Raw genomic sequence first — 26,450 nt, 5'->3', positions numbered from 1 at the left:
ACGCCCTTACCCAGGGCGACTTACAGTTGTATACAAACAATACATAAAGAATGACAGTACAATTAAGAGCAAGGTACAAAATACAATGATTTCAGTCCTAATAAGAACAAATTAAGAAACAGCTGCTTGGGTTTGTGATGATCGCTGCTTTTTTTTTTACTCTGTGGAGAACAGCGACCCACACAAACTCAAGCAGCTGTTTCTTAATTAACTCTGAACGGTGAATCAGCACCCCCGATCCACACCAACGACCCTCGCCTGTGGAGTGCTCCATCCGGACAATTGAATAATCGGTTTGTGCAGCTGTAAGTCAGTCTGTGTGTAAGGCATTCAAAATAAACTCCTGTCTCCCAGTCCAGAGACTAAATATAAAACGTTGACGTCTTTCAGCGCTGTCTTTCAAAAACGTCCTTGAAAATGAGACTCCTGTTCAGAGTCCCTCCAGCCAAAAAACTCAAAACATCAAAACAATATCTATTATTAGTCTTTAGTAGCCAAAGGTTAGTCTGGTGGGTTTTCATTCAAACATCAAAAACATAAAAATACAATACAGGGCTATCTATTATTTATTACAGTGGGGATCGATGCTGCCTAAGTGGCTATCTCCACTCTCTGCCTTGCAGGGCTTATATTTAATGCTGACAAGAGCCTGGTGATAATACAGAAAATAAACTAGAGGAGCTTAAAGTAGCTTTAAATTTCATTTTCTAGTTTTTTTTATTATTATTATACTGCCCTCTTTTATGATGTTTGGAGTCATTCTGAGCAGATTTCATTTTTAGTGCGTTCAAGTTGCTGTTCAGGAGCTGCTCTTCAGTTCTGCCAAATGCAACACAGGCCAGATCAGCCTTGTCATTGTTATACTATTATTATTATTATTATTATTATTTATTTCTTAGCTGACACCCTTATCCAGGGCGACTTACAATTGTTACAAGATATCACATTATTTTTACGTACAATTACCCATTTATTCAGTTGGGTTTTTACTGGAGCAATCTAGGTAAAGTACCTTGCTCAAGGGTACAGCAGCAGTGTCCCCCACCTGGGATTGAACCCACGACCCTCCGGTCAAGAGTCCAGACCCCTAACCACTACTGGGGTAGAGAAGGCTGGGGCTAGCAGAGTTGACAAGTCACAGGATTTGAATGGGAGGCTGTTCCGTGCCCCAGACAAGCCGGGAAGCTGGATAAAGGGAAAGGTGGCGACTCGGTGTGGTGATTTGCTCATAAATAGACGAGGTGGAACAAAACGACACTGTGATGTGTGAAGCTGGTTCCTCTTTGTAAAACCTGTTGTATGGTCTGGAATGGCGCTGGTGATAGAGCCAGTCTTACCATGTTTCTGCCCTATCTCCACCAGCACTGGCTCCCCAAGCACAATGGTGAAGGCCTTGTTCTTCTCATACTCCTCATCGTCAATAATCTTCACCTCGATGGTCTTCCTGAAACAAGGAGGGGAAAAACTGCAGGTTAGAGAGAGCGAGAGAGAGAGGGAGAGAGAGCAAGAGAGAGAGGGAGAGAGAGCGAGAGAGAGGGAGAGAGAAAGCATTCATCATTAACCCTTAAAAGACACAACCTTACTCTGCTTGAATCGTATTATTATTATTATTATTATTATTATTATGATTATACATCAGAATTATTATTGACTGATCTTAGATGAACAATAAAGCAAGCACTGTACTGAGGCTGTTCAGAGAGTATGAGAGCCTCCCTTTCTCTCTCTCTGCTCCACCAGCACAGAGGGAGGCTGTTCAGAGAGTATAAGAGCCTCCCTTTCTCTTACTCTGTTCCGCCAGCACAGAGGGAGGCTGTTCAGAGAGTATAAGAGCCTCCCTTTCTCTTACTCTGTTCAACCAGCACAGAGGGAGGCTGTTCAGAGAGTATAAGAGTCTCTTTCTCTGCTCCACCAGCACAGAGCAGAGGGAGGCTGTTCAGAGAGTGTAAGAGCCTCCCTTTCTCTTTCTCTGCTCCACCAGCACAGAGGGAGGCTGTTCAGAGAGTGTAAGAGCCTCCCTTTCTCTTTCTCTGCTCCACCAGCACAGAGCAGAGGGAGGCTGCTGCATAAGAAATTAATCTGTGCTCCGATTGGGTGAAACGACCTTGAGCGTTGTATGACCCCGTTTACAAACCTTAGCATTAGCTCATAACGAAAGCAAAGAAAAACAATACATCTCTGGAAACAACCCAAACACATATACACACACTACAGGCTGGTCGCAAAAACAGCTTTCTAAATGCCAGTGCTGAGGGAAAATGGTTTGATGATAAATTGCCTGTTCAGTGGGACTGGCAAAGAGTAATCTATCAAGGTGGGCTTTGTCAGCACTAATAATAATAACAATAATCAACCAGAATTCAAAATTGCTTTCAATATAGAAGCCTGGTAAAAAGATGGGGAAATAAAATAAAGGACTGAAGTTTTGTTTTTTTTTCAGTCTCACTGCAAGTGATTGATTTTGCAGAGGTGTTACATATTTTGGTATGATCTGAAACATGTCCCAGTTTTATTTCTTTGTTTATTTTATAAAGTTGCATTTTTCTGAAGCTTACCTTGGCTCTAACCACTAGAGCCACACTGCCTCCCTCCCTCCCAGTCCCTCCTCAGCTCTAACCACTAGAGCCACACTGCTTCCCTCCCTCCCAGTCCCTCCTCAGCTCTAACCACTAGAGCCACACTGCTTCCCTCCCTCCCAGTCCCTCCTCAGCTCTAACCACTAGAGCCACACTGCTTCCCTCCCTCCCAGTCCCTACTCAGCTCTAACCACTAGAGCCACACTGCTTCCCTCCCTCCCAATCCCTTCTCAGCTCTAACCACTTGAGCCACACTGCTTCCCTCCCTCCCAGTCCCTCCTCAGCTCTAACCACTAGAGCCACACTGCTTCCCTCCCTCCCAGTCCCTTCTCAGCTCTAACCACTTGAGCCACACTGCTTCCCTCCCTCCCAGTCCCTTCTCAGCTCTAACCACTAGAGCCACACTGCTTCCCTCCCTCCCAGTCCCTCCTCAGCTCTAACCACTAGACCACACTGCCTCCCAGTCCCTCAGCTCTAACCACTAGACCACACTGCCTCCCAGTATCTCAGCTCTAACCACTAGGTTACACTGCCTCCCAGTCCCTCAGCTCTAACCACTAGGTTACACTGCCGTCCACACAAGCTTAGTAAAGGGAGTTCTACAGAACAATTCAAAGCAGCGTAACAAAGCACTGAACTGGAAGATGATGCCCTCTCTATCCATTTGTATTCTTTGTATGATAAAAGCAGTGATGCAGAAGAGTGGGAGTCTATGCAGCTGAGCTCATTGCAATTACACCCTTCTCATTAACGGAGAGCTAAAGGTAGGTGTTCATCGTCTCTACCGGGCCTCTGTAATTAGCCACCAGTTTAATTGCCAGATCTTCTTCTGTGAAGACAATGCAGCCGGGAGAATAGGGAATTACTGTGCTAAACTGAGCAACGCAAAGCCAGCCCCGCCTTCGTTTCTCACAGAAAGTTTCAGCCAAGTTAGTCAACTGTTCTGTTAGTGAAGGCAGCAGTCAAGGTCAAAGGCCGGGTTTATTAAATTGATTTAAATAGTTACATCAAAAACAGCTCTAATTTGAATTTACCACTAGAGCCACACTGCTTCCCTCCTAGTCCCTCCTCAGCTGTAACCACTAGAGCCACACTGCTTCCCTCCCTCCCAGTCCCTCCTCGGCTCTAACCACTAGAGCCACACTGCTTCCCTCCCTCCCAGTCCCTCCTCGGCTCTAACCACTAGAGCCACACTGCTTCCCTCCCTCCCAGTCCCTCCTCAGCTCCACTAGAGCCACATTGCTCCCCTCCCTCCCAGTCCCTCCTCAGCTCCACTAGAGCCACATTGCTCCCCTCCCTCCCAGTCCCTCCTCAGCTCTAACCACTAGAGCCACACTGCTTCCCTCCCTCCCAGTCCCTCCTCAGCTCTAACCACTGGAGTCATACTCCTTCCCTCCCAGTCCCTCAGCACTATTAATAATTCTGCAGCCAGTCAATGTATGTGTAGATACCATGGCATGCTTTATGAAAGATTAATATGGTGCCTAATAGTATACAGTATATTTGTATCAGCGTATAATTAACAAAAGCGTTATCGACCCCTTTCTCCTACTTGATGAATAGATTACCAGCATGCAATTCGCGCTGCTTGCTGTGCAGGAAATATAGATTAATTGAGCTAATCACATAATCTATTAATCTTGTGCAAACGGCCATCAATGCATTTATCAATGCAACGCAGACATGAAGGATCACAGCTCCGTCACTTAAGCCAATGGGGCAGCAGAGAGATGGTTATATAGCTAATAAAAAATACACGTTCCAAATTTTTCTTTTGAAAAAGAATGCCTTTATAAAAAACACTTCATAGCCAAATACATGGTATAGCCAGAAATACAGCCACACTGCTTCCCTCCCTCTCAGTCCCTCCTCAGCTCTAACCACTAGAGCCACACTGCTTCCCTCCCTCCCAGTCCCTCCTCAGCTCTAACCACTAAAGCCACACTGCTTCCCTCCCTCCCAGTCCCTCCTCAGCTCTAACCACTAGAGCCACACTGCTTCCCTCCCTCCCAGTCCCTCCTCAGCTCCACTAGAGCCACACTGCTTCCCTCCCTCCCAGTCCCTCATCTCCAAGCACTATCAATAATTGTAAAGCCAGTCAATTTAAGTTTAGCTGTATTGCTACTGTTTTTCATTCTGAATTGTAGAAAATTAATAATAATCCCAGTAACGTAAATACATCTTCCCAACAGGGACTGTATCTTCCCAGTAAAAATTCCCAGTGCATTCAACGAGAAGCCATTTACAGCAGAACAATGGTAATTTACCAACGAAGCACACAAAATAAAATAAACAAAACACACAGAAAATGTGTCGGTTTTCAGCTAAAATCAATACTAAACAAAAAACACTGGCTGTACTTCTGCAGAAAAAAGAGTTTCTTTGAACGCAGTCAATGCTCCCAGCAATCATGAATGCACTGACCTTTAGGCTGTGTTCTCCTCCCTAACCTCCCACTTGAGAAATCACTGGCTGTTATTTCCAACTTGCCCAAACCCTCGAGGGCTGAGTGGCGTAGTCGGTTACTACTCTCGCTCTTCACCTCTGGAGACCCGGGTTCAAATCACATTCAAATTCAACAACGATAATAATAATAAAACAACAACAGCAACAAAAGATTGTAAAAAAAATATGCAAAGTTTTTGGCAGGAATTGAATACGATAATTTCATCGATAGGAACCACAGGTCAAACAGAAGGGCTTGCTTTTGTAGGACAGAATTTGTTTTTGAATATTCTTGGAATGCTACTGTTTGGTGGGGGGCCATAAAACTAATGCAGACCAAAACCTTTCCAGTTCTAAAGCCTATGCTTTACCACGCTTTCACTGTGCTTAATTACGCTTTGCTGAGCTTTTACTATGGGAAGCTTTTATTTGGGTTAGTTTACCATGATTTGTTTTTTAATATGCTTTACCAGACCTCTCTGTGCTTTACAATGCTTCCCTATGCTTTACCAGACCTATCTGTGCTTTACAATGCTTCCCTATGCTTTACCAGACCTCTCTGTGCTTTACAATGTTGATCCCACTGTGAATCCCATCTGTGCTATTTGATTTGAGCAGTTCTTCAAACTCATCAAAACTTTAGAACAGTACTTTTGGGAAATAGCAGAAAGAAAGCAAGAAACTTAAAAAGAGTAAGAGACCCAGTAAACACAGAATGCGGGCCATCTACAAAACAACTTTAAAACGTCTAAAATAAACTCTTGCCTTACAATGGATTTGCAGAGTCTTTCTGTGCTGTACACAAGACACGCACGATAAACTCTACTGCTGTAGCTATTCAGCACATACAGTAATATGAGAGACTGTAGAATGGATTTGAATGCCTTGGCAACAAGGAGTTGCAATTCTCACTGGAGCCTTTATGCAGTTCATGTGAATACTACAGGAGTTTGTAGTATTAAAAAAAAATCTATATTTTCCAGATCCCTTCGCTTAGAAATTGATTTGTTATTCCCTTCCCCCCAATTTAATTAAGCCGGAGTAAATTTGTCTCCAGGAAACATCATCCAAAAACCACCTAATGGACTTGAATTGACGCTGTCTCCTTTATTAAATCTATTGAGAATGATCAATTATGCTGTGCATTAAGGGGCTGCTTCAACATGTTCCTTACTTTAATATCAGGTGGCGTGTGTACTGCACAATTCTGCAGTTTTAAAACTCTCTCTTGCATAAGAACATAAGAAAATAAGTTTCCAAACGAGAGGAGGCCCCATTCGGCCCATCTTGCTCGTTTGGTTGTTAGTAGCTTATTGATCCCAGAATCTCATCAAGCAGCTTCTTGAAGGATCCCAGGGTGTCAGCTTCAACAACATTACTGGGGGGTTGGTTCCAGACCCTCACAATTCTCTGTGTAAAAAAGTCCCTCCTATTTCCTGTTCTGAATGCCCCTTTAATTTCCACTTGTGACCCCTGGTCCTTGTTTCTTTTTTCAGGTCGAAAACGTCAGTTGGGTCGACATTGTCACTACCTTTTAGGATTTTGAATGCTTGAATCAGATCACTGCGTAGTCTTTTGTTGAATAGATTCAATTCTTTTAGCCTGTCTGCATGTGACATGCCTTTTAAACCCAAAATAATTCTGGTCGCTCCTCTTTGCACTCTTTCTAGAAAAGCAATATCCTTTTTGTAGCGAGGTGACCAGAACTGAACACAATATTCTCAATGAGGTCTTACTAATGCATTGTACAGTTTTAACATTCCTTCCCTTGATTTAAATTCAACACTTCTCACTATATATCCGAGCATTTTGTTGGCCTTTTTTTTTATAGCTTCCCTACATTGTCTAGATGAAGACATTTCTGAGTCAACATAAACTCCTAGGTCTTTATCATAGATTCCTTCTTCAATTTCAGTATCTCCAATAGGATATTTATAATGCACATTTTTACTGCCTGCGTGCAGTACTTTACACTTTTCTCTATTAAATGTCATTTGCATCCTTTGTATAGGTAGGGAATAAACCGCGTCAGAACCACGAAAAGCCTTGCAATTGAGGAGTTTTTCAATCAATGCGCACAGTCCAGTCCAGTATGTGTCCCATAAACACTGTGAAAACAATGTTGATGGCTTGCTTTGGTATTTTGATATCTGTTTAATACACTCATGTATGCGAGGTTCCGCTGGGTTGCCTGTGGGTGTATGAAAACCGCATTAGATACTAATCTGGCATTTGCACAGCACATAACCAGGGGAAGGTGGTATTTCTGCTGCAGATTAATGCCCAGCTATTTATTCTGACATGTCATCTTGCACTGAGCTGAAAAGCAGGGAGACAGACCTCAGAGTGCCCAGAGACACGCAGCTTCAATTATTGAAAGACATCCTTCTTGCAATATTCATAAAAAAAGAGCTTTTTTAGTTTTGAGTTTAATAATTCATAAGGCTCTGTAAAAGAATGGGTTATTGGCTGAGTTTTAAAATGTAGAGGACATAACTAACCACATTGTTTTTCTTTGCAATGGAGTTATTTCAGTGCCAGTAAACCAAATGTGATCAGTGATCAGTGATCAGTGATTTGAGTCAATTATTGTCTTGTTGGAAATCCATTAAAACAAGCGTGTCAGTAATCCATCGCCCAGCCAGGGCTGTGAATTCAAAACTAATAGCATGATCATTAAATAGCTGACGACCAAGACGTCGATCAATTGCATGCACAGAATAGCGCCTAAACATTTTGGATAAATACCCATCTACCTTGCCCCTTACAAAAGTGACAGAGCTGTTTGAAGTGGCTTCTAATAGCAGAATCGATGGCTGGAATGATCTTGTCACGAAGGGTTAATATCGACTTCCTCCTCTCTGGGTATTGACGCTGCCCTGGTGCATCTGCCAATTTCCTTTCTCATTTGGTTTTGCTTACTTCTTAAAAGGGACGCCAGGGAGGGTTTAAAATCCATTTGGCCTGCCCTTTAATTCTCTTTTCACTGCTCTTGTCATCATTGTGTTGTGGAACTTTATTGAGCTTTATATATGGCTGATTTGAGCTGTGGCTCTTTTGAAGTATAAGGTTTGAAAAGATAGCACTAGTCTTAGGCACCCTTATAAAAGTGTCCCGTAGTAAAATCATAGCAAACTGTAGTGAAGCATGGTAAAGCATTGGCAAGGTTTGTGCCCAGAGAAGTATGGTAAAGCATATTAAAAAAAAAGGATGTCAAACCATGATAAACTATGGTAAATACTGTATAACCAGTGAAAAAGCATTTTATTATTATTATTAGTTTATTTAGCAGACGTCTTTATCCAAGGCAACTTACAGAGACTAGGGTGTGTGAACTATGCATCAGCTGCAGAGTCACTTACAACTACGTCTCACCCGAAAGACAGAGCACAAGGAGGTTAAATGACTTGCTCAGGGTCACACAATGAGTCAGTGGCTGAGGTGGTATTTGAACCAGGGACCTCCTGGTTACAAGCCCTTTTCTTTAAACACTGGACCACACAGCCTCCTTTAAAAGCATGGGGGAAAACTCCAAATTACCATGGTAAGCTTACAATCAAGTTAAAGGCAGCAAATTGGCTGAAACAAATGGATAGCACAGCTAATCTCTAGGGCTGGAGTTTATATCTTAAAGCAGGGGGGACTCAAGGACTAGCTATTCAAATGAACTTGCAGTTCAGTACAAATATTAATTGAAATATCAAGAAGATGCTAACAATAGACCCAGCGGGGGAGTCTGTATGAGGGGGTGTATATTCTGTACAGTGCAAGTGATTCCTGTTAAGGTACTAATATATTCTTTGATCTGAAATGGTACGTCGAAGATCACCAATTAAACAGAAACCGAGAATATGAATTGCAAAGGCAGGCAGACGCTTGCGATCGCAATGCATGTTGAAGAAAAAAAAGTGTATATATTACTGGTTCTCTTGAAAGTCTCAGAAAGGCTTGGCACCTTCCACTTGGTGCGTTAACCTCCCTGCCGTCATTACAAAGAGTACTCAAAACTATTTCATACCAAAGAACAGAAAAGCTGTCTTTGAATTCGTTCTTCTTCTTATTTATTTTTTAGCAGACGCCCTTATCCAGGGCGACTTACAAAGATATCACATTATTTTTACATATAATTACCCATTTATACAGTTGGGTTTTTACTGGAGCAATCTAGGTAAAGTACCTTGCTCAAGGGTACAGCAGCAGAGTCCCCCCACCTGGGATTGAACCCACGACCCTCCGGTCAAGAGTCCAGAGCCCTAACCACTAATCCACACTGCGTACGTGGTGAAGTTACTGATCAAGCTTTCTTTTTGCACTGATGGCTTGGCATGCTGAAATGGATCAGCTCCTAGCGGCTGATGAGTTAATAATACCGACATCAGCATCAGACCGCTATTTGCCTAACCGACTCCACCGCTGCCCCAGGCCTATGACACATCGGCAATCGCCATGGTTACTGTTTTATAATCTACAATAGGTGACCTTAAAATTGTGTTGTTTTCCCCTTCTCTATTCTATTAAGTGATGAATTCGCTGCAGTACCAAGCTGATGAGAAGTGGTTTAATCTGTCCATTAAAGAGACAGAGCTGTGTAGATTTGGAAGCCATCTGGAAGTGTTTAGGGACTGTCTACAAACATGTAGTTTTTAGCCATAGCTTTATATAGTTAATTCTATAGTGTGATGCGAAACTTGTGGCCATAGCTGTACAGTAATAAAGAGATTAAAAATTCGGAATTTACAAAATAACAGCACTCTACCGGAAAAAAATATTTCCAACTTTATTTTTACATTTTTCGGATCGCAATCCAAATCGAGCATGTCTGGGATGAACTTGGATGATTCGTCATCACGCTCTTCTGTCTATCACTCCGCTCCAACTGAAAAATGTATCGCTGAACGGATCCATCTGATTAATAGATTGTTCTGATTTCGGTCTCCAAAGAAATCAGGTGAGGTCCACTGGTGTTGATAGGGCTAATTTGTGAAGAAACAGCTGCTTGGGTTTGTGTGGGTCGCTGTTCTCCACAGATTCTTTAAGAAAAGCAGCGATCGTCACAAACCCAAGCAGCTGTTTCTGAATTCACATTATTATTACTATTTTTTTTTGTAAGGTTTCCAGAAATCCAATTACGAGGTGTCAGTAAGCTTGATAATCTTCGCATCCAGGGCTACGCCATCACATGTCCAGTTCTCTCTCTCTCTCTCCCTCCTTCCTGTTATTTCCTCCTTCATTGATCTCCCCTCCTGTCATGATCGTGTGCGGCATCCCCCCCTGCGGTGTCATCACTCACCCCTGCCTCTCCTCACGAAACAGCTCATAAATCACAAACCGTCAGGGGAGTATCCACAAATCAGCTCCCCGAAGCTACAAAACACACTGACTACAGTCCCTTCAAGCCAGCGACACGTTCCTAATATACAATAACTTACCTGATTACTATTCTCAGGGATGGAGATAATACTCTCATTGCATAGGTTTACAGTGAGTTTACAACGGTTTTATATTAGTTTTACAGTGAGTTTACAGTTGGTTTACAATGGTTTTATATTAGTTTTACAGTGGGTTTACAGTTGGTTTACAATGGTTTTATATTAGTTTTACAGTGGGTTTACAGTTGGTTTACAATGGTTTTATATTAGTTTTACAGTGGGTTTACAGTTGGTTTACAATGGTTTTATATTAGTTTTACAGTGAGTTTACAGCTGGTTTACAATGGTTTTATATTAGTTTTACAGTGGGTTTACAGTACGTTTATATTAGTTTTACGGTAGGTTTACAATGGTTTTATGTTACTTTTACAGTAGGTTTACAATGGTTTTGTATTAGGTTTGCAATGGGTTTACAATGGTTTTATATTAGTTTTACAGTTGGTTTACAATGGTTTTATATAATTTTTACAGTGGGTTTACAGTATCCTTTTTCGAGCTATTAAAATCCACCCCTTGATGTTTCCCTTGATTTCCCCGTATGTTCTTTCTCTCTGTTCCAGTGCCTTGCAAAGAAAGACGGAGGTATTAATCAGTGACAGGCTACAGATCTGCCACAGTATGAAGCCGCGGGCAGCTTTTCACCTCCTCCCTTCTCATCCTCGACCTAACTGAACTGAGCTCCAGCTCCCAGGCCTCTTCAATTAGCTCTGATTAAATACGAGACAGACAGACTTCCTCCGAGTGCCAGGCTGGCTCACAAGTAATCAACCAAACGGGCTGCTGGATTGTCAGCAACAGCCATCCTGGCCAAGGCTGTAAATCAAAAATGAATTTGAGCCGTGTATCTTAGCTTAACGAACAGAATAGCACAGGATAAAAAACGCCAAGTCTCATTGCACTTGGATAAGCGCGTCTTCAGCTATATGCATATAAGTCTGACATACCTATAACCCCCAGTGCAGAGTTTGCGTGTAAGCTATCTTCAGAAAATCCAAAGTTTCAGAAAACAAATTCCCAGCCCAGGACACAACCTGCTTTACTGTATCCTCGTGAATACAAAATCCAGGTTTAAAAGCATCTTGACACATCATCAGGGCTTGCTGCCTTCTTCGCTCCCACCCTCTTTACTGCTATTGATTAGAGATCATCTCTCTGGAATCATAAGAACGATACCCGGTCGATCGGAAATACTGTGACACTGCGGAGCTCAGCTAGCAAAAACAGATCAATGCTGGAAACCGCGCTGTCTGGTACAGAACACATCCCAGAATACTATGTCAGTTGTCAGTGGCAACCCGGGTGTCCTGGAAACTACGGAACACACACAAGCGCTGTAACGACAGCACAATTTTTCAATCTTAGGGTGACCCTTCTAAAAGTTGCCCGGTATTTTTTCCCGGTTGCCTGGCTCGTGTTTGCTTTCAAAGTCAAATTACTTTCATAGCCCATGTCCCACCAGAGTTGCAGTTGAAATCCAAGCAGATTGTCTTTATTAAAAGCCATGCATCATCCCTGCTACAGCCCTGCACTTTACAACTTCATAAATACAACCTTTTATATAAGTTAGCAGCTCCCAAACCAACACACATGCCAAATTAAGGAGCCATTTGCTCGGGTAAGATATATCACACTAATGTATTCTTTGGGGTTAGAGTCTGGCTGCTTTTTAGATGTTTAAAGCAGCTCTGTGGTCTCAATGGAGCTCTAAAACATCCTGTACAGTCGGTACACATGACAGAACAAACAGATACTGAGAGAGATATCCCATAATAATCTATTAACCATTTTTTAAAATAAACTATGAAAAAATACGCAGAATTTTTTTTGTCGTATAAAAAAATTTGAAGACCTTTTATTCACCACTCAATGTCAGATCTACTGTCTTGCACTTCGCGACTGAAACTGACAACAGGGAGATGCAGCTTTGGCATACAACAGAATCTGCAAACCAGTCAAGGATTCGCGCGAAAAAAAAGCTCCCGATTTTCTAAGAAACTCATTTTTCTGCCTCTCTCGCACGCGCTTGCACACAGTACAAATCTTTTAAACCACAGTACTAATCCACCGGACTGTGTTCTGTATTCCTCTGCCAAAGCTGGGTATAACAGAGCAGTGATGAAAATGAAATCATCCCTCCCTTTGATAAACACAGTAACTAAACCCTAACACACACACAATGCTTTCTGTGCTGGAAAGGAGTTGATACAGGTACTGAATCTAGCAAAAAGGCACGCGCTTGGATAGAGACACCTGGTTTAGCTGGGTTAGGAATCCTAATCTTAAATAGCTCCGCCCCTACCCCACCCCACTCCACACCACCCCACCCACAATGCTTTCTGTGCTGTACAGGAGTTGATACAGGTACTGAATCTAGCAAAGAGGCACAGTAAGGGCATCCACTGTAAGGATAAGTCGTGGCTTTGATTGTTCCATTTAGTAAATGCAGTCATTTCTTGTGCATTAAACTGGATTCTAAGTGGAGTGTACAGTAACTACTTTATATTGTCTTAGCTGGAACTGCCCTGGGCTTGTAATCCACACTTTTGGCAACCTGACGTTCTCGTTTTTAATAGCCTCACCACATTTAACTCACTTATGAACCGTTGTCCAATTTCAGAAGCCAAAAGCTCTAAAAAGACATCAAATTTACAAATCAGGGATTCGGTTTAAGGTTAACATTCAAATCACGGCCGAAGGAGGCACACAGGCTGTTTAACAAGCTGTGTTTGACTGCCAGCTTCTTTTCTTATTTTAAACCCTGTTTACTCATCGGGAGCTAATTCTGTGGATTACACGCACAGACCAGTGGAAGATAGACGAAGGTGGCGTTGGCATGGCAACAGGTAGAATTCTAAGAGTGGAACCCGCGACGACGCCAGAGCCTTCAGCGAGAGGAGTGAGGGAGAGAGAAAAGGATATGGAAAGAGAAAGAAAGAAAGAAAGAAAAGGGACATGGAAAGAGATAAGACAGATAGGAAGAAAGAGGGATGCAGAAAGAAAGAAAGAAAAAGGGGATAGGGAAAGAGATAGAGAGAGATGGAAAGACAGATAGGAAGAAAGAAAGAAAGATATGGAGACAAAGCAAGCAAGAAAGAAAGAGATATGGAGACAGAAAGCAAGCAAGAAAGAAAGAGATATGGAGACATAAAGCAAGAAAGAAAGAGATATGGAGACAGAAAGCAAGCAAGAAAGAGATATGGAGACAGAAAGCAAGCAAGAAAGAAAGAGATATGGAGACATAAAGCAAGAAAGAAAGAGATATGGAGACAGAAAGCAAGCAAGAAAGAGATATGGAGACAGAAAGCAAGCAAGAAAGAAAGAGATATGGAGACAGAAAGCAAGAAAGAAAGAAAGAGATATGGAGACAGAAAGCAAGCAAGAAAGAAAGAGATATGGAGACAGAAAGCAAGCAAGAAAGAAAGAGATATGGAGACAGAAAGCAAGCAAGAAAGAAAGAGATATGGAGACAGAAAACAAGCAAGCAAGAAAGAGATATGGAGACAGATAGCAAGCAAGAAAGAAAGAGATATGGAGACAGAAAGCAAGCAAGAAAGAAAGAGATATGGAGACAGAAAGCAAGCAAGCAAGAAAGAGATATGGAGACAGAAAGCAAGCAAGAAAGAAAGAGATATGGAGACAGAAAGCAAGCAAGAAAGAGATATGGAGACAGAAAGCAAGCAAGAAAGAAAGAGATATGGAGACAGAAAGCAAGAAAGAGATATGGAGACAGAAAGCAAGCAAGAAAGAAAGAGATATGGAGACAGAAAGCAAGCAAGAAAGAAAGAGATATGGAGACAGAAAGCAAGCAAGAAAGAAAGAGATATGGAGACAGAAAGCAAGCAAGAAAGAAAGAGATATGGAGACAGAAAACAAGCAAGAAAGAAAGAAAGAGATATGGAGACAGAAAGCAAGCAAGAAAGAAAGAGATATGGAGACAGAAAGCAAGCAAGAAAGAGATATGGAGACAGAAAGCAAGCAAGAAAGAAAGAGATATGGAGACAGAAAACAAGCAAGAAAGAAAGAGATATGGAGACAGAAAGCAAGCAAGAAAGAAAGAGATATGGAGACAGAAAGCAAGCAAGAAAGAGATATGGAGACAGAAAGCAAGCAAGAAAGAAAGAGATATGGAGACAGAAAGCAAGCAAGAAAGAAAGAGATATGGAGACAGAAAGCAAGAAAGAAAGAGATATGGAGACAGAAAGCAAGAAAGAAAGAGATATGGAGACAGAAAGCAAGAAAGAAAGAAAGAGATATGGAGACAGAAAGCAAGCAAGAAAGAAAGAGATAAAAAAAGAAACAATATAAATGTTTGTCAATTGAGTCGCCATACACTTGTTACAATACGCTTCACAATGGCATTACTAACCCTGACTGTATGATTGATAGAGGTGAGTGCTATTAACAGCAGTGTGACAAAAACCATAGTAATAGTAATAATAATAATCAGGAGTCCCCATTGAATCCTATTATATCGTGACAATGATACGCTGAGGGTGCGAGCAGCAGCAGTGACGTGAGTCAAACTTGACTGCAAAAACAGCCAGGTTTTTAATATTTATATTGACCTGAAAAAAAAAAAAAAACCTAGCCTACTCTACTCTCAAGACAGCATTATTTAATCAGAGACGACAAACTCGTTTGAAGCGTTAATTAAAGCTCATTAAAATTATTAGAAGGCAGTTTTTAATCGCGGTTCCCTTTTCCTAAAGGAGATGGAAATATGATAACGTCAGATAGCTGTAAGTACAGCTCCAAGCTCTCTGGAGAGAGGGGGTAGTGCAGACTGATCTGTTAATGCTGTAATACAACTGATTACAACACATGTCCCAGAGAAATAGGACGAGGGACTGGAACATGGGAAAGTTACCTTCAAGCGACTGCCAGAAATTCAATACTTACTATGGACACAGTTTCACCTTTAATGAAACCATAGGGATTTTGTTTAATGAAAAAATATCTATCTATCTATCTATCTATCTATCTATCTATCTATCTATCTATCTATCTATCTTACAATGCTTGCCTATGCTTTACCAGACCTCTCTGTGCTTTACAATGCTTGCCTATGCTTTACCAGACCTCGCTGTGCTTTACAATGCTTCCCTATGCTTTACCACACCTCTCTGTGCTTTACAATGCTTCCCTATGCTTTACCAGACCTCTCTGTGCTTTACAATGCTTCCCTATGCTTTACCAGACCTCTCTGTGCTTTACAATGCTTCCCTATGCTTTACCATACCTCTCTGTGCTTTACAATGCTTCCCTATGCTTTACCATACCTCTCTATGCTTTACAATGCTTGCCTATGCTTTACCATACCTCTCTATGCTTTACAATGCTTGCCTATGCTTTACCAGACCTATCTGTGCTTTACAATGCTTCCCTATGCTTTACCATACCTCTCTATGCTTTACAATGCTTGCCTATGCTTTACCAGACCTCTCTGTGTTTTACAATGCTTCCCTATGCTTTACCAGACCTCTCTGTGCTTTACAATGCTTGCCTATGCTTTACCATACCTCTCTGTGCTTTACAATGCTTGCCTGTGCTTTATTACACTTTGCTGTGTTTTGACTTTAACTTTTATAAAGGTAGGCGGGGCTGACAGAGTTGAAAGGTCACACTGTGAACATGACTTGAAAAGAATCAGAAAGTCTGTTAGTCCTGGCAATCAGGGTTCTCCAGACAAGCTCAAAGCCACACAAAGACAGGTAAAAGCAGAGACAAAAAAGGGAATATAAATGACATCTGAATCTACAGCTAGGTAAATGACATCTGAATCTCAAGATACAGCTAAAAAAATGTAGCGCACAGACAGAGGAGCCCCACTACACTCCCCCAACCCCCCCCCCCCCTCCCCCCAAAGTCATGATGTGAGCTAACCGCGGGGGGTAATTAGGGACCCATTTGAACACGTCTCTCTTTTATTGTATTAGAATGGTAAAATGTACAAATACAGCCTAATTTGCTTTTGTAAAACATCATGTTAGTTCGAGCGCTATCGCTAGACCCTTAATTAAGTTGCTAGAGCACATCAGCGCGCTTCCCCAGAATAGCATCTCCTGGCTATCTCTCCTCCAGCCTCGCTTCAACGGAAAAGGCTGCACTGCACATCAAACCGCGTAATTGCTGTACAAATGCAGTGCCAGGGTAGGCTAATGATGCAACTCAAAAGAAGAGGTTCTCCCTGGTGATGCGCCACACACTGAGAAAAACAAGAAAAAAAGGTTTCAGCACTGTTAGGTGGACTTGATCCCAGGTAAACTACTGCGTTCGTTTCTTCCGGAGTAATCAAGGGACCCTGGGAATACCAGGAGAACATGCCCCACGCCAGGGTGATGCCCAATAGAAATCAGCTAGACAGGTCCCAATAAGGCTTATAAAAGGTTTTCACCAGAATATGCTTTCCCATACCTCTCTATGCTTTACAATGCTTCCCTATGCTTTACCAGACCTCTCTGTGCTTTACAATGCTTCCCTATGCTTTACCAGACCTCTCTATGCTTTACAATGCTTCCCTATGCTTTACCAGACCTCTCTGTGCTTTACAATGCTTGTCTATGCTTTACCAGACCTCTCTGTGCTTTACAATGCTTGTCTATGCTTTACCATGCTTTCACTGTGCTTTACAATGCTTCCCTATGCTTCGCCATACCTCTCTGTGCTTTACAATGCTTCCCTATGCTTTACCAGACCTCTCTGTGCTTTACAATGCTTCCCTATGCTTTACCAGACCTCTCTGTGCTTTACAATGCTTCCCTATGCTTTACCAGACCTCTCTGTGCTTTACAATGCTTGTCTATGCTTTACCAGACCTCTCTGTGCTTTACAATGCTTGTCTATGCTTTACCATACCTCTCTGTGCTTTACAATGCTTCCCTATGCTTTACCACACCTCTCTGTGCTTTACAATGCTTGTCTATGCTTTACCATGCTTTCACTGTGCTTTATTACATATTGCTGTACTTTTATTTTGGGGAAACTTTTATGTTGGTATAATCAAAATGGGGGGAGGAGATAGGGACAGGAATGTGAGAGAGAGCGGGAGAGAGAGAGAGAGTGGTGCATGAAGCTGGAAGGTAACCAGGCTGGGAGAGGAGGCGACAGTCTCGCTGGAAATTCAAAGACGTCTCTTCAAGCTTGGATGCCTGGTAGTTATTACTATAGCAGCTCCTTATCAGCCTACCTGCTTGACATGTTTGACAGGGTGTACAGCGCCAGCATGCATACACCTCTCTCTCTCTCTCTCTCTCTCTCTCTCTCTCTCTCTCTCTCTCTCTCTCTCTCTCTCTCTCTCTCTCTCTCTCTCTCTCTCTCTCTCTCTCCAGCTGTGACATCTGCAATGTGTACCTGCAGTATTTACACAAAAGTGAACCCACAGTTTCCACATACAGGCTTTACCATAGAACAAAAGTAAGTTAGGCAAGTTCTCACTTAGCTCCCATTACAACCGCAGTGCAATGCAAACCCAAGCAGACCCATTAGCTGACCAGCAGCATCAGCAGCAATGGCAAAGCAAGTTGCACAGCAGTGCTGATCACAGGAAGACCGCTCCGGTACTATTTTCTATCGGCAGCAGTGATGCAAGCGAACCGGAACACGCTAAAAACCAGGCAGGCTGAGTCACGTGACCCCCGTCACCCCCCCCGCACAGCCGTCTGATTCGGTCAGTAGTGATGCAATGCAGGGACCATTATCTTCTGTTACAAACTATTTTTTTTCTTTCCTTCCCTTTCTCTCTCTCTCTCTCTCTTTCCTCCCTTCTGCTAAATCGGCACACCCAGAAGACCAAACGACTGTACGCAGACCAGACGGGCTTGTAAGCAGGAGGTCCCCTGGTTCAAATCCCGGCTCACTCACTGACTCACTGTGTGTGACCCTGAGCAAGTCACTTCACCTCCCTGTGCTCCTTCTTTCAGGTGAGACATAGTTGTAAGTGACTCTGCAGCTGATGCATAGTTCACACACCCTAGCCTCTGTAAGTCGCCTTGGATAAAGGCATCTGCTAAATAAACAAATAATAATAATACATTGAACAGGGTTGCAAGAGCATTGCAGCTTGAAATAAGGGCTGTTCAAAAGGATTAGCCTGATGGGAAAGACCATATAAAGCACTGAAAAGCATTGGCAAGCCTTTAAAATGACAAAGACTCTTAATTAAAACAAGCCCTTCATATCCCAGACAAGCACATTGGAGTAATGGATATACGATTGAAAAGCACAGCAGAAACCATCACAAAGAAACATTTCGAAGGGTCGTGCTCACTAGAGCGATGAGCAAACGTTTATCACCCTGCAGCACAGAACAGGAGACGCTTTTTGATAGATAACAAAATGATTCCATCAATCTCACCTGAGCTACAGACTGTGGAGTTTCGAAAGAAACACACGCACAGTTAAACCTCGCTTCGACAGGGACTAGGCATTCCTTTGTGACTCTTGTGTTACACTGAGGTGTGACACTCAGACTGACGGACGGACACCTACCATACAGCTCCAGAATACTCTCAATAACTTGAATGCTAAATAATGTTAATACAAGTTACATCACAATTGGATAAGCAGTTTTTCAGATGTATGGGGAAAATGTAAGGTTGACATGCAGACGCATGCACAGTACAGACAGATCGACACACCTCTATAGCCCCAGAATCTGACATTCCCAATGATTTATGCTGGATAATATTAATGCCAAGTTTCATCTCAATCGGATACGCGGTTTTGCAGATATATGTAAAACTGTAAAGTGTGACATACATACATACATACATGCATACATACATAACATACATGCATACCTACATACAGCATGGACGACCATCTCCACTATATCCCTGCAATATTATAACTCTGCTTCGTCCAGCACTTTGTGTACAGAGGCTGCAAGCGATAGACGTTCTTCCCTCTCCCCTCGCTCCGGATTAGCGGAGCTGTGCAGCAGTGTTTGAAAAGGGCTTCAGTTACTTATAGTGGGATTCCAGTGGCTGTGTAACTGGGATTAAGGTTACAAGATATCACATTATACATTATTTCACATTATACAGATATCACATTATTTTTACATACAATTACCCATTTATACAGTTGGGTTTTTACTGGAGCAATCTAGGTAAAGTACCTTGCTCAAGGGTACAACAGCAGTGTCCCCCACTGGGGATTGGACCCACGACCCTCCGGTCAAGAGTCCAGAGCCCTAACCACTACTCCACACTGCTGCCCCTAAGTGAAGCTTTGTGATGTAAGCACAGCATCGTGGTGTTGAGTATCACCCGATTCTTTATACGGGACCCTTCTTCTGTGAGGATCGAATAAACAGAGCATGCAATTAAATCGATCAACTCATAAATCATACTGGAGGTTAAACAGATATCGTGAGCACACTGCGGCTCACACAGCCACTGTCTGTCTGTCTGTCTGTCTGCATTGCCATTACAGTTACACTGTCTGTCTGACTGTCTGCCTGTCTGCATTGCCACTGCAGAGCCACTGTCTGTCTGTCTGTCTGTCTGCATTGCTATTGCAGTGCCCCTGTCTGTCTGTCTGTCTGCATTGCTATTGCAGTGCCACTGTCTGTCTGTCTGTCTGCATTGCTATTGCAGTGCCACTGTCTGTCTGTCTGTCTGCACTGCTATTGCAGTGCCACTGTCTGTCTGTCTGCATTGCCACTGCAGAACCCCTGTCTGTCTGTCTGTCTGCATTGCCATTGCAGAGCCCCTGTCTGTCTGCCTGTCTGCATTGCCATTGCAGAGCCACTGTCTGTCTGTCTGTCTGCATTGCTATTGCAGTGCCACTGTCTGTCTGTCTGCATTGCCATTGCAGAACCCCTGTCTGTCTGTCTGTCTGCATTGCCATTGCAGAGCCACTGTCTGTCTGTCTGTCTGCATTGCCATTGCAGAGCCACTGTCTGTCTGTCTGTCTGCATTGCTATTGCAGTGCCACTGTCTGTCTGTCTGCATTGCCATTGCAGAACCCCTGTCTGTCTGTCTGTCTGCATTGCCATTGCAGAGCCACTGTCTGTCTGTCTGTCTACATTGCTATTGCAGTGCCACTGTCTGTCTGTCTGCATTGCCATTGCAGAACCCCTGTCTGTCTGTCTGTCTGCATTGCCATTGCAGAGCCACTGTCTGTCTGTCTGTCTGCATTGCCATTGCAGAGCCACTGTCTGTCTGCATTGCCATTGCAGAGCCCCTGTCTGTCTGTCTGTCTGCATTGCCATTGCAGAACCCCTGTCTGTCTGTCTGTCTGCATTGCCATTGCAGAGCCACTGTCTGTCTGTCTGTCTGCATTGCCATTGCAGAGCCCCTGTCTGTCTGTCTGTCTGTCTGCATTGGCAGATTGAGGCAGATTTTAAATGCTAACTCATTATTGAGGAGCAACAGAACCCAGAACCACTCAGAACGATTGAAAAAAATGCGTTGCTTTACAAATGTTATGAATCATGGCATCGGGGACTGTACACAGTACACATATATATACGTATATATATATATATATATATATATATATATGGCACACCCTTACAGATCTACAGACACACTTGAAAATCAACACCAGCCGCGCAGAGCACAGATCAGAGCTGTTAAACAGCGATTACTGTAGATGGTCCTGCTGTTTCAGCAGCGCTGGGAAAAAAAATAAACGCTTCTAAAAACACGTGGTCAGCTACAATGAGATGGCCCCCCCCCCTCACCCAGCATCATTTATCTGGGGGGGGGCGATTATCTACTGAATCAAGGAAATGGCCTGTTGGCATCGACACCGATCCTTCATCCTCACAGCTGCTCGTTTCTATGGATTTGCGGGAAGGTAAAGCTGAGGGAGAACGGAGCCACTTTTTCTAGGAACAGCGGCTTGAAACCTGCTTCCAGGAGCCCAGCTCTGCTGCCTCAAACCCCAAGAGTCTAGAGTAGGAGTGTGTGCACACCGCTGTTGTTTAGCGTTACGAGACACATGAGATAAACATTACAGAGGATAAAAAACAGATGTAAGCTTGCACATGGGATTCGAGACACGTGACGAAATAAGAATGTGGCAATTAACTGCCAGAAATATCCCCCATGGACGTCACTGGTAGGCAAAGTTCCCTTCTGCTAGACCCCTATCGTCTTCGTCAGTTTTGGATGGTCGAGGTTTCTGTAACTAGGCAGCGATTCAGTATTTCTTTTAGTTTCTGGGTCTCCCTTGGTCCCAGCCCTGCTTAGCTGCACCGCACACACACACACACACACACACACGCACGCACGCACGCACAGAGCCTCACTGCTCCCCTAATCGCTGCACCAGCTTGTCACAGCGATGGTTTGCTGTTTGCTGCCCTCCACTCTTCCTCCTGCTCATATGTTGCCTGAGTGTTTGACAGGATCATGCCACCTGTGTTGAGCAGCATTGCTACTCAGGTGGCACCAGCTGTCACTCACACCACACCTGCCAGCTTAGAGGAAGGGACAGCTTAAAAAAAAAAAAAAAAACTTTTGTTTTAAGTCAAGTAGACCGATTCGAAGCGCCGGCAGGATTTTTCCGATTTTTAAAAGCATTCAAATTGTATTTTCTTGTTACATTTCTTTGAATATCGTACGGCGTTTTGCAATCGTGCTGCTCCGATATAACTGATCATTTTTTTTTTCTCAAAAATCTGCTTTGAGCTCGTCTGGAGAACCCTAACTGCCTGGCTTCCTCGATCCGTTCAAATCACAGGACAGCGTGACCTTTCAACTCTGCCAGCCTCGCCATAGTCGAAAAGGTATGCTGTCACGCCATTGGGTGAAACCAGGAAAGGTGGTCAGTGGTCTGGCAGTTAGTGATTCCCCAGGCAAGCTCAGGTATTGTCAAGGCAGATTTAGATCAAGCAAATACAGAGCAACAGAACTGCTTGCACAGACCATAGTAAAACATATAGCATATTAAACAGCCTTGCCACTGCTGACTAGAGGCAATGGGTTTTGGCTAGAGCTTCTTTAAGCTTCAGTATATTTTTAAAGACAGTAAAGCTCACTCCTTCTTTAAGTTAGCATGTATAGTGGTGTGGAGGGGGTTATTTACATCACATCCTGCTTTATTCTTAGTTGTTAAAAACAGTGAATTTGTGAAGGTTCCTGATACGCGTTTGAGCTTTGAACTTCAAAAAAAAAAAAAAAAAAGAAGTACATTCTAAAATCAGAACCGACAACGGGACCGCCCGTTAAAACATGTTTTAAAATCCCACCCGACAAATTACAAACCAAAAAAAAAAAAAAAAAACCAAAGAGCTTCTAACCGAGCCTGAATGGAGCCTGTAGTCTAAACGAAATGTACTAGTCGAGAGAAGCACTGTAATTACACCATTTCAAAATGACAAAATTACAAGGAACTGTTCTCTATATATAGCTGGAGAGGTAATTCATAATGTGTATATATATATATATATATTGCAGCGTTGCTTTGACCTCAATATGCCACACCAATTGCATACTAGTAATTTCAGACTAAGGCAACACTTCTCTGTCTTTTGCCATAAGTACATATAAAACCACTGGCCTTCAGCACACACTTATGTTGGTGTAGCTATCGTTGGGGCACTAAAATTGACTCCTAACTTCACACACTAGCCCTGCTGCTGCTGCTGCACCCAGTCCTGGGTTTCAGACCTCCCCTCAATGAAGTCTAGTATTATTAATATTGAAATGATTAGGAGCCAAGAGTTTGAGCAGGGTTAGAAACTCACGCTAGCCCTGCTGCTGCTGCTGCTGCACCCAGTCCTGGGGTTCAGAACTCCCCTCAATGAAGTCTAGTATTATTATTATTAATATTGAAATGATCAGGAGCCAGGAGTTTGAGCAGGGTTACAAACTCACACTAGCCCTGCTGCTGCTGCTGCTGCACCCAGTCCTGGGGTTCAGAGCTCCCCTCAATGAAGTCTAGTATTATTATTATTAATATTGAAATGATCAAGGCAGGGGGGCATGGTACTGTTTCTTGGTTTATAAGGTTAGCCAGTGCTGGTGTGAATAAGAGAAAAGGGGTTTGAATTCTGCGTTGCTAGCACACAGTCTGGGTTTAGCGGGTGTCAGCGCTGCGGAGAGAACACGGCTCTCATTAGCACTCATTAAATGGCTGGGTTGGTGGAGGGGGTGTGAAGGAGGGAGGAGGTTTAAGCTTCAGGGAAGATAAGCCCTGCTACAAGTTTCCATGGAAACCTAAACTTGAAGTCCCCAAAGTGTACTCAGATCCGAGGTGGAGGAGTGCGATCGCTCTCCTCTGTCATCTGTGTGCAATCTGCAGGGCCTTGAACTTAAACCACGAGCCACACTGAAACAAAACCAGCTGCAAATTCCGTCTCAAAACTGCAGGACTAACGCCTGAATATCTCATGCACTTTTCAGGCCATCATCAATCATCTTCATAGATGCCCAGAGCCATCTTATTGATCTGCCATTTTGGATCAAGTTTTACTTTTGTTTCGCTGGCAGTACCCTAGCTGTGCACTAGATGGCGCCGACGTGTCCTAATATAAAGACTGTTTGTCTACCCTGACAGTAGGCAGGTCACTAGAACTGAAGAGCAGCTCCTGAACACAGAGTCAAAGCACCTTAACAACACAGGCCCACACAAAGGGATAGTTTGATTAAGCATCGTTGCTGAGTCAAAAGTCAAACCCCACCACTGAATGGATCCCTGGAGACGCCTGCCAACACCTTGTGGAGCCTGTGCCACAGCAAGGCTGTGATCGGGGGCAAACTTTGTCTCAACTCCATATCAGGTTCAGATCCTAATAAACCAGGCAGGCAGTTTAAATATCAATGTTAAGATCTGAATTAAGGTATTAGAATTTGATCCGTCAAAGATTATGCTTTTTCCAGCTTCGACTGTAGCAACAATCGCTACGGTAATGACATCACAATGCCCCCCCCCCCCCATATACTCAAGATGGAATGTTGATTACGACATCACAATGGTAACCAACGGCAACGTATTATCACATTCCGAATGTAGTATTTTTTTTTACTCTCCAAAGCAGGAGATTCATCACATCAGATATGAGAGGAGGGGAAGATTGAGGGAGATCAATATAATGAATGTTTAAAATACTCTTTCATTGCAAAGCTTATGAGATGGCAGAGGCCCAGCCATTTGTTTTCAATTCACACTCAGTCCTGAGCCCTGGGGAACAGGGAGGAGGTTGGATGAGTCAGCGGTCATGTTTGAAATCCACAGAGGTTCAGCATTCACGCGGATTGCTAATAGCTTTTAATGGGCTTGCATTTGAGGCTTCCGGTCCAATAACCTGCTCATGCAATGTATAGAAAAATGCTTTAAAAAGAGACTATAAAAACACAGTTTCCATGGTGTACCAAGATACAGCTTCGTGCCTGTCCATCTGCACCAGCAGACTGCAGAAGTGACCAGCAAATTCACATTAAAACCCGCAAATTAAAACTCGTATCTAAGATCGCTGTTTGGGTAACTTTTTTAAACTTTTAAATTGCATTCCCTGCCTCAAGATGGCTTCCCGTGTACCCGCATGGACCTCTCAGAACTACATTTCCCATCATCCTCCTGCTCACATATGTCACTGAGATGGATTTACCAGCGAGCAGGAGGATGATGGGAAATCCAATCTATAGCAGCGTGTGTAACTGAGAACTTCACCTGCTGTTGCAGAACATAACCCTCTCCTGTGTATTGGGATGAGGATTATAATCCCTTTCTCTGTGGGATTAGTGCTCTTTCATATCTGGGTCAACACCAGTGTTTGTGAAGCAACTAAATGGAAATGCTTGAGCCAGTGGCAGGGATTACAGTGTTTGCGTTGCACCCTCAGCTGACTATACGATGCATGTAGGACTTAGCAGGTTCATTCAGGTCTCAGTGTGGAGAATGGGTAGTAAAGCACTGTGCTGTTCTAAGTGATACCTTGTTTGTTTTACGTCTCATCCGAAGGACGGGGCACAAGGAGGTTAAGAGACTAGCTCAGGGTCACACACACACACACACACACACACACACACACACACTGAGTCAGTAGCTGAGCCGGGATTTTAACCTCCTGCTATTAAGCCCCTTTTCTCTAACCACTGGAACCACCAAACCTATTCGCACAGTCAGCATTCTCCAGGCTTCCTTTGATTGCTGTAAAATTTCTTCTCCTCAGCCCACGATTATACAACGGGTGTCCTTGTCGACTAGCAACCAGCTAGCGTTGGGATTGCAACACTCTGAGGGACTCACAGGAATGTAATGAGAGCGCGGCGTTTTTTTTTTTAGACACATCCCATAATTGCTGGAACCCACACAAGTGGAGTTCTCCGCTTCTAGCAGGCTTGCTGGTCCAGTGGTTAGAGAAAAAGGGGCTTGATACCAGGGGGTTCAAATCCCGGCTCAGCCACGAACAATCATTCAGTATCATCTCTCTCTCTGATTATATATAGATGTATATATATATTTTTGTACCGCATACTGATCGCAGTCCTCTGTTTTGTCCCTCTTGGCACACCGTAGTTCATTTACCGCAGCACCATTTTAGTGCATGCAAGGATTGAATGCGTGTCGTCATCATTTGAATATAAAATTAGTCACGGAACCGCACTGTGTAGCAAAGCACTCACACTGAAGGACTTGTGAATGGGAAGTTTTTTTTTTTAAAACTTTCTGACGGTTCATTGGCTAGAAAGTGGGTTACTTGTTTACTGTCAAAGTGAGTTCCAGTATCACAGAAGGGCATCTAGTCTGCTGTACCACCTGCGTGCTAAACATGCTTTCAGTTCTTAAAATACACACTTTCTAGTAGTTGTCTTCAGCTACAGACAACAACAAACAAAACCCATCAGTTTCGACAGAGGACTCCTTTAGAAATTCCGGATGGCTGCAAACCCATGAATCATAATAATAATAATAATAATAATACCATCAGTAATAAAACGAACTTAAATGAGATGGATGCAGTAATTGTATCAATTAAATATCTGTCTTAGCTGATCCTATTTAAAAAGACATCAACACAAAATCGTTTTCATTCACAGAAACG

General features: G+C 43.1%; 1 protein-coding gene across 2 annotated transcripts in view; it reads right to left on the bottom strand.

Moving 5' to 3' along the window:
* The window catches only part of LOC117967727 (sodium/calcium exchanger 1-like), a 54,326-nt gene that overhangs the window by 16,126 nt on the left and 11,750 nt on the right, over positions 1 to 26,450 (bottom strand). For both annotated transcript variants that reach the window (XM_059015893.1, XM_059015894.1), the window contains one exon: positions 1,338 to 1,444. In XM_059015893.1, coding sequence (XP_058871876.1) covers positions 1,338 to 1,444 — 107 coding nt within the window. The remainder of the gene's footprint in view (positions 1 to 1,337; positions 1,445 to 26,450) is intronic.

Source organism: Acipenser ruthenus, chromosome 51 (genome assembly GCF_902713425.1).
Source record: "Acipenser ruthenus chromosome 51, fAciRut3.2 maternal haplotype, whole genome shotgun sequence".
Classification (NCBI taxonomy): domain Eukaryota; kingdom Metazoa; phylum Chordata; class Actinopteri; order Acipenseriformes; family Acipenseridae; genus Acipenser; species Acipenser ruthenus.
Note: the sequence above shows the minus strand (reverse complement) of the source record. Positions and strands in the feature narration are given on the sequence as shown.